The sequence below is a fragment of the Hyperolius riggenbachi genome, chromosome 2 (assembly GCF_040937935.1).
Source record: "Hyperolius riggenbachi isolate aHypRig1 chromosome 2, aHypRig1.pri, whole genome shotgun sequence".
Lineage (NCBI taxonomy): Eukaryota > Metazoa > Chordata > Amphibia > Anura > Hyperoliidae > Hyperolius > Hyperolius riggenbachi.
This window is the reverse complement of record NC_090647.1, coordinates 274,887,383-274,902,515: the sequence shown is the minus strand read 5'-3', so window position 1 is coordinate 274,902,515 and position 15,133 is coordinate 274,887,383. Positions and strand designations below refer to the sequence as shown.

General features: G+C 41.0%; 1 protein-coding gene across 1 annotated transcript in view; it reads right to left on the bottom strand.

Annotated features, from left to right (window-relative positions):
- CA4 (carbonic anhydrase 4) overlaps positions 1 to 15,133 on the bottom strand; it is a 141,834-nt gene that overhangs the window by 61,715 nt on the left and 64,986 nt on the right. Inside the window, exons 2-4 of the mRNA XM_068268722.1 lie at positions 13,397 to 13,444; positions 8,800 to 8,961; positions 2,074 to 2,225 (exon numbers count right to left, since the gene is read on the bottom strand). Coding sequence (XP_068124823.1) covers positions 2,074 to 2,225; positions 8,800 to 8,961; positions 13,397 to 13,444 — 362 coding nt within the window. The remainder of the gene's footprint in view (positions 1 to 2,073; positions 2,226 to 8,799; positions 8,962 to 13,396; positions 13,445 to 15,133) is intronic.

Here is a 15,133-nt window from a genome sequence, read left to right as displayed (position 1 = left end):
AAGTTTCCCCCTCTTTTAATTTTCTCTGAAGAGTATCAACATGGGGGTCTCAAAACAACTCTCAATTGACCTGAAGACAAAGATTGTTCACCATCATGGTTTAGGGGACGGATACAGAAAGCTGTCTCAGAGATTTCAGCTGTCTGTTTCCACAGTTAGGAACATATTGAGGAAATGTAAGGACATGCTGTATGCGAGAGTGATGCAGAGGAAGCCTTTTCTCCGCCCACAGCACAAACAGAGCCGCTTGAGGTATGCTAAAGCACATTTGAACAAGCCAGCTTCATTTTGGAATAAGGTGCTGTGAACTAATGAATCTAAAATTGGGTTATTTGGGCATAACAAGGGGCGTTATGCATGGAGGAAAAACAACCCAGCATTCCAAGAAAAACACCTGCTACCTACAGTAAAATAAGGTGGTGGTTCCATCATGCTGTGGGGCTGTGTGGCCAGCCCAGGGACTAAGAATCTTGTCAAAGTTGAGGGGCTCATGGATTCCACTCAGTATCAGCAGATTCTGGAGACCAATGTCCAGGAATCGGTGACAAAGCTGAAGCTGTGCCAGGGCTGGATCTTTCAACAAGACAACCACCCTAAACACTGCTCAAAATCCACTAAGGCATTCATGCAGAGGAACAAGTACAACGTTCTGGAATGGCCATCTCAGTCCCCAGACCTAAATATAATTGAAAATCTGTGGTGTGAGTTAAAGAGCGCTGTCCATGCTTGGAAGCCATCAAATCTGAATGTACTAGAGTTGTTTTGTAAAGAGGAATGGTCCAAAATATCTTCAACCAGAATCCAGACTCTCATTGGAACCTACAGGAAGCGTTTAGAGGCTGTAATATCTGCAAAAGGAGGATCTATTAAATATTGATTTAGTTTCTTTTTTGTGGTACCCAAATTTATGCACCTGCCTAACTTTGTTTAAACAATTATTGCACACTTTCTGTAAATCCAATAAACTTCATTTCACTTCTCAAATATCACTGTGTGTGTCTCATATATGATATATTTAACTGACATTTTTTATCGTAATAACCAACGATTTATACAGGAAAATTATGACGATTAACACAGTTGCCCAAATTCATCCATCCATTGGTTCAAATCAGACAGACAATCAGTGCAGAGATGAAGGAGGTGGCAGTACCCCTTAAATAAGTGAAAGCTCTGGAGAGGGAGAGCCAGGCAGAAGCAGGGATACTTTTTTTTCTGATTTTTATTTGTGTATTCTGCCCATTTACAGCTTTTTTTTGTGCTGCCCCCTCATACTCTATGTTCAGGAGCTCCCTTTTGTTGTATTCACCATGCCTCTTTCATGCTCAGCATAACTCTTTTATGCTCAGATCCATACCAGATCATGCAGCATGCATGCTCTCATCTCCTGGCTCCTGGAGTTTTGCTCCCTTTCTGATCTCCTTGTACAGGGGTAGAACTGTTTAATGCAACCACACGTCACATACTTCTCCATGTCTGGCTGCTACAGTCAATCCCAAGGCAGTGGGGACAGTGAGTGGTGACAGGCAGCGTGACTGAGTTCCAGCAGCTGTGGGAGCATTAGGGGCTATTTAGAGCACACATTTTATACTGTCTGTGCTCCTGTACAGGTCTGGCTACCTGTGCCTAGAAATAGCTCTGTTGTGAGGAACAGTTAATAAAAGTGTGGCCAAAAATGGGCATAATTGTTATGTATCGTAATATTGAAAGCCGTTGTGCTATTTAGCAGGCAGCTGCGATTAAATTGTTACTTTTCGTATTATTGTTAATGGGGATCGAGGTTCTTAATGTTAGACACCACAAAGGGGTTCTTAGGGTTAGGCACCACCAGGGTAAACAAATTGTTATTTTTCCATTATTGTTATTTAATGTCGTGCCTAAATTAGCGCACAACTTTTTCACATGCATGCCTTTTGTGTGTAACCATGCTAAAAAGAAATTATTATCCAGGAACAAAAAAAGTGTTAAAAGCTCTACACAAAAACATAAAGTTTTGTGCTATAAGCTTTCTGATCCGATTCCAAAGTCTTAGCATAACATGATGAGGAAAAAAATATTTGTAGGAATTCTTACCTCCATTGGATATCTTTCTCCATCTATGGAATGCTCAGATCCAAAAGTGCTTGTGCTACCCCAGTGGAAGTGAAGCTGTGCAGCTAGGTAGGTACCTCCAAGTCCTCCCTCTGAAATTGTAATATCATTTGGCCCAGTCAGAGTTAACTGAACTAGAAAAAAAATATCAACAAATCAAAATCTAAAAACATGCAATGCAAAGGAGTGTAGCAAATAATAAATATGCAGCTTACTCTGCACTCTGCACAATGTATTTTCCTTCTAACTGAAATTTACAGAGGATGGACAAAATAATGAAAACATCACAGTAATAAGATTTGTTTATATAAAACAATTACAGGGCGCTCAACAATATAATCTCTCACAGTGGGGTGCAGTTTACAGTGTTCACACTTTACACATAAATTGTCCCTCCATTTTTGCATGGGCCTTCCAATGCCCACAGTTCACATAAGTAGGCTCTAAGTGTCCTTAAATGTATTGATGGTAATACTTCAAAGCTTCCAAACATTAATAGTACAAGTATACGCTCAACATTTTTTTAGCTGACCGATTAAGGTTTAGCAAACTGCTCCTCTGGCCCTGCCAGTTCACAAATTTATTGCATTTATTCCTCTCTGAATCTTCAAGGTTCCAAACATGCAAAATAAAATAACTTCTCTGGGATAGGAAGCTGCTGGCCGCAGGATACACCAATTTACCACACCAAGACCTACTGCTATACAGCAGCAGATCTGTGCTGTGTCTCTGGGAAAGGAAGCTGCAGGACTCACAAATTTACCACGCCAAGACCTACTTCTATGCAGGACTGTTGCTGCTGGTAAAGGAAGCTGGTGCTGCCTGTTGAGCGATATTTGCTGGTCTGTGCCAGGTCAGCCATAGCATTTGGTGAGAGGCTCTATTGACTGCTCGGTGGTGGTGCACTGGGTGCCAGTAAACAAATCGGGGAGCACTGGTGCATTTTAGACGGCTATACTATACAGTAATATTACACTATTGCAGTGTTATTTTATTTTGCATGTTTGGATTAATTTCTGGAAGCTTTGAAGTATTACCATCAATACATTTAAGGACACTTAGAGCCTGCTTATGTGAACTGTATGCATTGGAAGGCACATGCAAAATTGGAGGGACAATTTATGAGCAAAGTGTGAACAAAGTAAACTGTACCCCACTGTGAGAGATTATATTGTTGAGCGCCCTGTAATTGTTTTATATAAGTTTTGTTTTAAAGTGGTACACACACTTATAACTAAGACAGGTGCGATCCAAGCTGATAGGAACAACCGAGTAACTGTAATATTTGTATTGGAGATATTTGGAGGTGCACACATTGTGGGTTTATTGATTTTAATAAGATTTGTTTGCTGAAAGAAAAATATCTAATGGAAAGCAACCACAGTCAACTGGTAGTGCTGATATAGTAAGTGGAGCTGAAGGACTGTGATTATTCAGCTTAACACCCTAAAGTGGTATAAAACTCAGCACATCCTCTAAAAGATTACCGTATTTACAGCATCAAATCTACTAACACAAAAAAATTGTAGCAGAACAGCATTCAAAGAGTTAAACATTCCACTTTGTTTTTTAGTGGAAAGCTCCTTGCTTCAGCGGGCAGCTTCTGGCCAAATTCAGAGTTATAACATTGTCTTTTGTTTATATTTTTTTTGTCAAATACTTTTAGTAAACATTAGCAAACTGCCGATACTGAGCTGTACTGAGTTGAGAAGCAGAAAGAGCTGAGAAGTGATCACTAGATAGATTTTAATGTATGAATACAGTAGCTATGTAATAAAATGCAATGGCAGTTTTCAGATCAGATAAACTGTACTTGGGAATTTGTAAACAGACAATATTACTTCGAGGAGAACGCCAGCGCATACCACTAAGGCTGCATCTGAAATGACCACCAGCTCAGTGTGCAGCACCTAAATAGACTTTCTGCACCCTTCGCATTCAATTCAGATGCAAATCATATGCAAATCTGCTACTACTTATCATGCAAACAGGAAACTCAGGAGGAGGGGCTGGGAGCAGCTAACCTGATAGTTATATAGTTACAGAGTAAAGAAAAGGTGGGGGGAAAGGCTGCGCATCCCTAAACACATGCTGCAATTGAATGGTTAATCGCACAGGCATACAACGCCTCTGCTAGACTGAAAAATGCATGCCCTGCATCCAAGACAAGTGCTAACATTTATTAAACTAGGAGGAACTTTAGCTTCCAATATGGTTTGCATGCAAAGTATAATGTACTAGACACTTGCGCCACGGTGAGGCAAACCTCCGGGCAAGTGACCTAACCTAAATTTAAAACCTTGGGAGCAGCTAAGCAAAAAAAAGTGTAACTTACATTTTGTTGAACAGCGAGGAGAACGCCAGCGCATACCACTAAGGCTGCATCTGAAATGACCACCAGCTCAGTGTGCAGCGCCTAAAAAGACTTTCTGCACACTTCGCATTCAATTCAAATGCAAATCATATGCAAATCTGCTACTACTTATCATGCAAACAGGAAACTCAGGAGGAGGGGCTGGGAGCAGCAAACCTGATAGTTATATAGTTACAGAGTAAGAGAAAATGTAGGGGGAAAGGCTGCGCATCCCTAAACACATGCTGCAATTGAATGTTTAATCGCACAGGCATACACCACCTCTGCTAGACTGAAAAATGCATGCCCTGCATCCAAGACAAGTGCTAACATTTATTAAACTAGGAGGAACTTTAGCTTCCAATATGGTTTGCATGCAAAGTATAATGTACTAGACACTTGCGCCACGGTGAGGCAAACCTCCAGGCAAGTGACCTAACCGAATTTAAAACCTTGGGAGCAGCTAAGCAAAAAAAATGTGTAACTTACATTTTGTTGAACAGTGAGGAGAACACCAGCGCATACCAATAAGGCTGCATCTGAAATGACCACCAGCTCAGTGTGCAGCACCTAAATAGACTTTCTGTCTATTTAGGTGCTGCACACTGAGCTGGTGGTCACTTGCCCGGAGGTTTGCCTCACCGTGGCGCAAGTGTCTAGTACATTATACTTTGCATGCAAACCATATTGGAAGCTAAAGTTCCTCCTAGTTTAATAAATGTTAGCACTTGTTTTGGATGCAGGGCATGCATTTTTCAGTCTAGCAGAGGCGGTGTATGCCTGTGCGATTAACTATTCAATTGCAGCATCTGTTTAGGGATGCGCAGCCTTTCCCCCCACCTTTTCTAAACTCTGTAACTATATAACTATAAGGTTAGCTGCTCCCAGCCCCTCCTCCTGAGTTTCCTGTTTGCATGATAAGTAGTAGCATATTTGCATATGATTTGCATCTGAATTAAATGCGAAGTGTGCAGAAAGTCTATTTAGGTGCTGCACACTGAGCTGGTGGTCATTTCAGATGCAGCCTTAGTGGTATGCGCTGGCATTCTCCTCGTTGTTCAACAAAATGTAAGTTACACATTTTTTTGCTTAGCTGCTCCCAAGGTTTTAAATTTAGGTTAGGTCACTTGCCCGGAGGTTTGCCTCACCGTGGCGCAAGTGTCTAGTACATTATACTTTGCATGCAAACCATATTGGAAGCTAAAGTTCCTTCTAGTTTAATAAATGTTACCACTTGTCTTGGATGCAGGGCATACATTTTTCAGTCTAGCAGAGGCGGTGTATGCCTATGCGATTAACCATTCAATTGCAGCATGTGTTTAGGGATGCGCAGCCTTTCCCCTTACGTTTTCTTAACTCTGTAACTATATAACTATCAGGTTAGCTGCTCCCAGCCCCTCCTCCTGAGTTTCCTGTTTGCATGATAAGTAGTAGCAGATTTGCATATGATTTGCATCTGAATTTAATGCGAAGTGTGCAGAAAGTCTATTTAGGTGCTGCACACTGAGCTGGTGGTCATTTCAGATGCAGCCTTAGTGGTATGCGCTGGCGTTCTCCTCGTTGTTTAACAAAATGTAAGTTACACATTTTTTTTGCTTAGCTGCTCCCAAGGTTTTAAATTTAGGTTAGGTCACTTGCCCGGAGGTTTGCCTCACCATGGCGCAAGTGTCTAGAACATTATACTTTGCATGCAAACCATATTGGAAGCTAAAGTTCCTCCTAGTTTAATAAATGTTAGCACTTGTCTTGGATGCAGGGCATGCATTTTTCAGTCTAGCAGAGGTGGTGTATGCCTGTGCGATTAACTATTCAATTGGAGCATGTGTTTAGGGATGCACAGCCTTTCCCCCCACCTTTTCTTAAGATAATATTACTTGTGCACAAAAGCAAATATGATAACTATATGGGTAATACAAAGTAGGAAAACACATTTTTATTGAATGTTATGTCAGAGTTTTATCCCACTTTAAGACATACAGTGAATCCATGGTCCCCAATGTCATCCTGATGTGGTGATAATAAACACAGATAGTTGGACAAGCACCATCTCTATGACAATTCAATGAGCAACTGACAAAAATATTAATGATAGACTCTGATGATAGTGCAGAAAGGCCTTAAACTAAAATGCACCAAAACGCAGAAAAGAAGACCAAAAAATACAGCACTAAGCATCAGATACATTCATACATAATTTTATTCACCCATGATAATAAAAACTTATGATGATAACAAAACATTTAGAACTATGTGGTGGGGTACAATATTACCAGGGGTAATGTGCCATAATAGTAAAACACGGGACATGCTGCCGTAATGTACCAACAATAAATCAATGTAGTACAAAGATTATGATATAATAGTACAGTAGACTACCCAGAAAGGTAAAGCACTGAGTGCAAATACAATTGCAATAAGGTGTAAAGAAGATTTCAGATCCAAGTAAGATGCACTGCAGGTAATTAGGGGACTTTCTCCCCTGGGGGAAAAGATAGCAGTAGCAAAATGAGAAAGGCTCTAGTCTGTCAGTACTCTATAAGTCCTACAATAAAATAACATTTTTTGTTTGATGTTACAGAGCACCTTCACCAAGATCAATAATGAGACCACCACCTAAGTTTCCTTGCCTGGCTGAAATGCTGTTCTTTTGGCTTTTGTGTTTTCAGAGCTCCGCATCTGCATAAACATACAAGGAATTGATCCATGCTACACTGTCAGGGCACCTGATCTGTATACTTGATCTGGGTCAGTGAATCAAAAGGTATTAGAGTCAGAGGACCAGTACAAATGCCAGGTAACCAGCATTTTCGAATGATCAGCAGAGCTTATCCCATATTCCCCCAAGTTAAAGAGGAACTGTAAACAATTATAAAACTTAATTCCAATCAGTAGCTGATACCCCCTTTCCCACAATAAATCTTTACCTTTTCTTGTATAGACCATCAGGAAGGTCTGTATGGATGACATTTTGGTGAAGCCCCTCCCACAGTGTGATGTCAGGACCATTATCCTGACAGTTTGCTGTCTGTGAACCTTGTTGCATTGTGTGAAATAACACTTTTTCCAACTGCCAAGCAACCTGTATCTTCCTCTTTGCATAGAACTTTCAGTAACAAACATTCTGTACTGATCACCTGGCAGAACTATAAGATGTCACCACCAGTGATACATTTGATACAGATGCCACCAGTGATACATTGCAGAATGTAAATCAGAGAGATCAAAAACACTGACTAAATAATTTATAATTGATTATTGTAAAAAATAAGCTATTTTATTCATTGTGGTGTTTTTTCACTACAACTCCTCTTTAACCTATTTTGGTTCCTGGACGTAGTTTCTACGTCCAGGAACCATGCGCGCTACCGCGTGCCCCCGCGGCCGATCATGCGCGTGCACGCGCACTCCCGGCCGCGGATTCGGTAGCCAAGGAATCAATGTATCGGGCTATGGAACCCGATCACTGATTCCTCTCCCCCGCTGAAAAAGCGACAGCTTCTCTCGGAAGCTGAGCTTTTTCTGGCCGTCTCCTTCCCGATGCGTCACTCTAAGCGCGTGCTACGCTTAGAGTGACGTCATGTAAACAAACTCATGGCCACCATCTTGTGGCCAAAAAGTAATACTACACCTGAAAAAACAAAACAAAAAGAATTAACACACATTTACACTATAAATCTATTGTTTACCTCCCACCCTCCCAAAAGTACCCAAATAAAATGTTTAGTATAAAAAAAAACCATTACAATAAAAAAAAAAACATGTAAATATTTACCTAAGGGTCTAAACTTTTTAAATATCAATGTAAAGATGAAATATTTCTATATTTTTTTTATTTTAAACTTGTAAATAGTGATAGATGCAAAATGGAAAAAATGCACCTTTATTTCCAAATAAAATATTGTCGCCATACATTGTGATAGGGACATAATTTTAACGGTGTAATAACCGGGACATATGGACAAATACAATACGCGAGTTTTAATTATGGAGGCATGTATTATTTTAAAACTATAATGGCTGAGAACTGAGAAATAATGAATTTTTCAATTTTTTTCTTATTCTTCCTGTTAAAACGCATTTACAGTAAAGTGGCTCTTAGCAAAATGTACCCCCCAAAGAAAGCCTAATTGGTGGCGGAAAAAACAAGATATAGATCAGTGCATTGTGATAAGTAGTGATAAAGTTATAGGCTAATGAATGGGAGGTGAACATTTCTCACGTGAAAACGACGGAACCTGAATGGGTTAAGATTTTGTTACATTTTCCATACATTTCCCATGACCCCTTGCAACTAGTCTGAGGGTGGCTTTCAGAAGGTCTAAAAAGTATCTGCATGTACATTGTAATAAAGGTACCTGAATGGCCAGTGTTATTCAAAGCATAGCTATGTCCTTTGTCATATCCATGAAAAACAATGTGATTTAGTTTTTCATCCAGTACAGTTTTTCTAGTGACAATGTTTATTGGAGACTGTTTATTGCCACCACATTCTTCTATTGATTTCCATGCCTGTGTTCCTGTGTGACAAAAAACACAGAAAGTAAGACAGAATTACTGTGTGTTTAGCACTCAGTGACAAATACATGAATGACACACTTTGTTTACATTAAATATAGACATTTAATGCTTTCAGTAACATAAATGCAAGTAGTCATGTCTGAGACGAATGCTGTGAATCAATCTACCTAAATCTTATGATGAAACACTTGACTTTGCTTTGTGTATGAGCGGTATTTCTAGAAGTCCCTTACAGATTGAAGTCATTTATAGGACCCATCAAAATGTAACACCTTTATAAATGATTTTGGTTTCCATGTATCAGCACTAAAATTACCTAAACCTGCATTTTAACACCATCTATAACCTATTGAGGAGATTATGTTCTGACCATTAGAGAACAAAGTTTATTTACAGTCAATATTAGCTTGATCATTTTGGTTGCCTAATTTAGTTTTGCCATTTCGAATGTGATAACATTAACCACTTACTGCTCACTGTAATTGAAATCTTTGCCCTGTTTGTGGCTGATTACTCCTACCAGAGCGCAGATTTCAATTACCACGCCACACCGACCCACCATTTCTGCCAATCTCTCCTTCACCGCAGGCTGGTCAGGATCACATTGGTTCACATTGATGTCAGGGTCAGGAACCAATGAAATCCACTCCTGACCAGCTTACAGAGCTCTGCCGTCATAGCAACAGCAGGCCGAGGGGCATGCGGCGATGGGTTAGCGACGTGACTGGCGACAGTGTCGGGTACACATGGTGATTTGAAGGTAAGCCCCGTTTTATGGTATGGGGCCAGAGACTGCTGATACGCAAGTGGTTAATTTAACATAACATCATTTTATTTTTTGTATGCACTAAATGCAGCAATACATTTGTCGATGTTCCCAGCGGATTCAATAACTGTGGTCAAATCTGCTGGAAATCAAAGCCCCAGCAGGCCTGTCTGATCATAGTTTTGATTGAATTCAGCTACTGATTGATCAAACGGGACATTTTAATTGCTCAGGGCAGGGCAGTAGCAGCAGTAGATTGACAACCTGTAGCTGGAGTTCAATAGATAATCAATAGATTTCATGCTGAAATCTATTATTATTATTATTATTATTATTTATATAGTGCCAACATCTTCCACAGTGCTTTACAGAGTATATTGTCTTATCACTTAACTGTCACTCGGAGGAGCTCATAAACTTATCCCTACCATAGTCATATGTCTATGTATCATGTAATGTATGTATCATAGTCTAGGGCCGATTTTTAGGGGGAAGCAAATTATCTTATTTATATTTTTTAGGCTGTGAGAGGAGACCTGAGTGCCCGGAGGAAACACACACAGAAACATGGAGAACATACAAACTCCATGCAGATAGTGCTCTGGCTGGAATTCAAATTGGGGACCCAGCGCTGCAAGGGGAGGGTGCTAACCACTATGCCATTGTGCTATTGAATATGTGTGTACAGTGTGTGGAAGGAATAGATCCCTCTCTGCTAAGATTCCCATCAGAGAGAGATGTATCTTTTGGGCTCATTGGATGGCCATCTACGACTGTAAGGCCACTTTAAAGCTTACAGTTTACACGGCCAATTTTAAAATTCATGGAAGAGCATATACAGCACTATACAATATACATGGAATTACAAAGTAGATTGAGTGTTTTATTTTGTCTGATAAATGGCAGTTTACTAAGTGCCCCAGAGTACAAACACATGAACTATTGACCTGTTTCTATTTCTGCTCTGCCCTCAGAAGTTGTATTCTGCCAGGAAAACTTATGGCTGTAATTTGCTTATCAGTGATGTTTACTTTATTCCTAACAAGGTACTGACAAGACAGAAGCTGTCACTTCCATGCCTAAAAATTAACTCTTTCAGGCAGCAAAACAAAACAAATAAAACAACCTGCTTATTAATGTTTTGTACTGTACATACACATGTTTATCTCATCTTGTCACATGTTGCCTTGGGTACACTTTAAAACAGTGTACATTTAATAGAGGCATTAATAGAGTTAATTGGGCACCAGAATAGCTAATAATTGATTTATATTGCAAAGTGTGAGGACTAGTGCTTGACTCAGCCTCCTTAGCGGTACACAGTGTCGGGCATACCACTCTCTGTCCTCAGGAGTCCCCCATAGTTAAATACTTTGCTCACATGGTTTTAAAACCTTTAGCTAGCACTAGGCTAGCTAGTAAAGGTGTCCGGCACCCCCTGATCGCCTGGGATCTCCCCCGATACCCCCGTTTATACATTACCCAGCCTGGATCCAGCGATCGCGCAGCCTCTATGCACAGCTCTGGTCTCTCTATGGGAGGATCGGGTTTACGCATGACATCATGACGTCAGCGACGTCATGTGCGATCCTCCCCATAGTGAAGACCGAAGCTGTACGGGGAGGCTGCGCCGACCTCTGGATCCAGGCTGGGTAATGTATAAACTTGGTGGATCGGGGGATCGGGGGGTGCCGGACAAGTTTACTAGCTAGCCCAGTGCTAGCTAAAGGTTTTACAACCATGTGAGCAAAGTATATAATGTTGGGTGCAAAAACTAACAAAACCTCCTGAGCGGCGTAACGCTCAGGAGGTTAAACAGAAACCATAACCAAGAATTGAACTTCATCCCAATTAGTAGCAGATACCCCCTTTTACATGAGAAATCTATTCCTTTTCACAAATGGATAATCAGGGGGCTCTGTATGGCTGATATTGTGGTGAAACCCCTCCCACAGGAAACTGTGAGGACCATGGTCGCCACAGGTTTCCTGTCTGTGAACCTCATTGCATTGTGGGAAATAGCTGTTTACAGCTGTTTCCAACTGCCAAAAAAGCAAGCAGCAGCTACTTCCACTGACATCACCTGCCAGCAGTAAAAATGTCACCATGTGATAAATGTCAGAATATAAATCAGGGAGAGGAAAGATTTTACCATGGGCAAACACTGACTAAATCATTTATGCATAATTTGTAAAAATGAAGCATTTTTTTACTACATTTTCACTGGAGTTCCTCTTTAACTTCATTGACAGTGGTTGTAATATACAGTAATAGTTTATCAGTATCATATGAGTTCAGTTGAAATGCACAATCTATGTGCCGTTATATGCCATTATAACCAACAAAAAAGAGCCATAATTCCCTTCCCCCATGTACCCCTTGCAGCCACAATTTAGCCTGGTAAATCATTTGGTGACCTACTGCCACCCCACCCCACTCCTCTACTTGATTGGTACAGAAGAACATCTTCCATCCTCTATAGCCTATAGACTGTGACATATAGTCCAAGGAGTGAAGCTTCTAATGCTTTCACTGAAAAATGCAGATGAAGCAAGATGTCAAGGTAAAGTTCCTATGACTTTCTTCAACATCTGACATCCTCTTTTTGTATATAAAGGGTAATGAGTTTTATTTATTTATTTATTTAACAAATCTAAAAAGGATCTTTCTGAGTTCTGTTTGGAGTGATGAACACAACTAATGCTGGCCATGTACCATGGTGATTATGTCATCATGCTACTAAATGTGAAAGCGCAGTAACTAGAATAATGTGCATAAAGTCTTACACCTGACGATTAGGCTGTAATGCATTGCACTGCATATACTGCATTCTGCTATACTCATCTTGCAATAAGGATTAATGTGTGTTATTCTGCTTAACATAGTTTCGTGCATATACCCCTATGAGTAAAATCATGTGGCAGCTGTGTCTGTGAGCACACTTGCACCATTTTTCTCTTCCCCCCTTCCCCTCTTCCCCTTCGAGATTAGCCAGCCTGAAGGCCTGGCTGTTTTCTCCTTTTTTCCCATAAAGAGGCACATTTGGGGGAGTGCTGTGAAAACAGTGCAGGAGATTTGGGTGCAGCCGGCGCCACCATAAACCGTAATAGCAATTTTGGCTATAGTAGTGCTCAGTGAGTGATTTGGGTGCCGTCAGAAGATGGGACACAAATCACTGCAAAAACACTGTAATTCGGTCACCAGCAATAGCTAAAAGCCCAATTAAGTCTTTCCCCACTATCCATGGCAGCCTGGAGGAAGAATAGTAATTAACGCCGCCGGGACTTGTGTAAGAGAAGGGTACACTGTTTTATCGGCTTTCCCCTGTGCCCAAATCTCCAGGCAGCTATGTGATAGGTTCGCCATTTGGGACTCCTTGGTTAATTCATAAATGTAAGACTCCTGAGAAAAAATCGTCTCAAGATGTGACCACATGGTGAGTTTGTGCGGGACCATTCTTAAAGTTCTATGTGCACACTAAGTGATTATGCAACAGAAAGATTGGACAGACATTAATTAATTGTTAGAAGCCTCAAAGCTTCAAAGCACATTCTAGCCATCCTAGCCATCAATCCATGGAGCTTATCTTTGTGCGTCCACATTAGTTATACGGTAGTTGACTTTACTAATTTAGCATTCTATAAACACACAATTGATAAGATTTTTACCTCCGCAGGAATGAGCGTCACATGTATTTAGAATATCATAACACCAATCTGCAAGACAAAAAAGAAAAAAAGTGAATAAACAAACATATACTGTAGTAACAGCTTACAAAATATGTGCCCTCACAGAAAAGCTATACCAGTTACATGTATTATTAGAGGCAGCAGCCAGTAAGGATACTCTACCTTTTATTTCCTAGGAAGAGTACTGCAGAGTGGCAGGGGTGCATGATATAGCACAAATAGGGGTGCAGACCAGCTCTTTGGAGATCTGAGGATTCTTTACTGAAGTGCATAAACCAGTTCATAAAATATCAGGACTGTGAAACTGGTATATTCAACAACCTAGCATCATAACCTTTTTGGTTGCTCAGAGCTGGTCTATACATACCGTTTACTTGTACTTATTAGCATGTAAGCAATGAATTTATAGACAAATTCTGTGAAACCTAGGGAAAAATAGCATGCTTTATTTAAAAAGTAATTTATTGGCTCTAGCCTTTAGCCCACATCCAGGGGTGTGGAAATGGTTATCCTGAAGTGCTGCACTGACCCAGTCCACTCTCACCATGTGACTGACTACTCTTTCAGTCTATCCAGGCTTTTGAAGTGTGCTGTATTAACAGAGAAAACTCCACCTTGGTTATGTAGTAGCCCTAGCCAAATTACGTATTGTCTTTAACCTCCTTGCCGGTTATCCCGAACACAGTTCGGGGTAACCTGCGCAGGAGGATTTCTCAGGCCCCGCTGGACCGATTTGCATAATTTTTTTTATCCTACACGCAGCTAGCACTTTGCTAGCTGCGTGTAGTACGCGATCGCCGCCGCTCGCCGCCGATTCGCCGCTACCCGCCGCGCCGAGCCGCCCCCCCCCCCGCCCCGGACCCCTGCGCAGCCTGGCCAATCAGTGCCAGGCAGCGCTAAGGGGCGGATCGAGATTCCCTCTGACGTCACGACGTCCATGACGTCGGTGACGTCATCCCGCCCGGTCGCCATGGCCATGGCGACCGGGGAAGCCCTGCAGGAAATCCCATTCTCAACGGGATTCCCTGCATACTCTGATGGGGGGGATGCCGCCGCCCAGCGGCTATCATGTAGCGAGCCCTGGGCTCGCTACATGATTTAAAAAAAAAAAAATTAAAAAAAAGTGCAGCGCTGCCTCCTTGCCGGATTTTTTAGAACGGCAAGGAGGTTAAAGGACAGATGATGCTTTCATTTGATGCCAAATATTAACACATATTTTATCTTTTCAGAAATAGGAAGGAAATTACTGAAATTATGAAAGATGCATTTGCTTGTCTACATCTGTAAAATGCAATTTTTCATCTGTCATGATTATTTTGGTACTAAATCTATTTTGAATGAGGTTTTGATGGATATTTAAATGCCTAGAATCAATGGTAGCTATTCTGGACAGACCTGCACAAACAGAGCTTCTTCAGTGGGATAGAATTTGTGGGCTATAATTAAATAAAAAAGGCTCTGCAACCTAAAATCCCAAACCCCTAAACTCCATTGTTTCAAATAAATCAAGAAAAAAAACGTAAAGGGAATCTGAAATGAAAATAAACGTATAATATAATGAATTGTATGTGTAGTCAGTGGCGTAGCAATAGGGTGTGCAGAGGTTGCGACCACACTGGGGCCCTTGGCCTGAGGGGCCCTCCCTTCACCGCAGTATTAGCTCTTTATTGGTCCTGTGCTGGTAATAATCACTTCTAAAGATGCTTTGAATAGTAG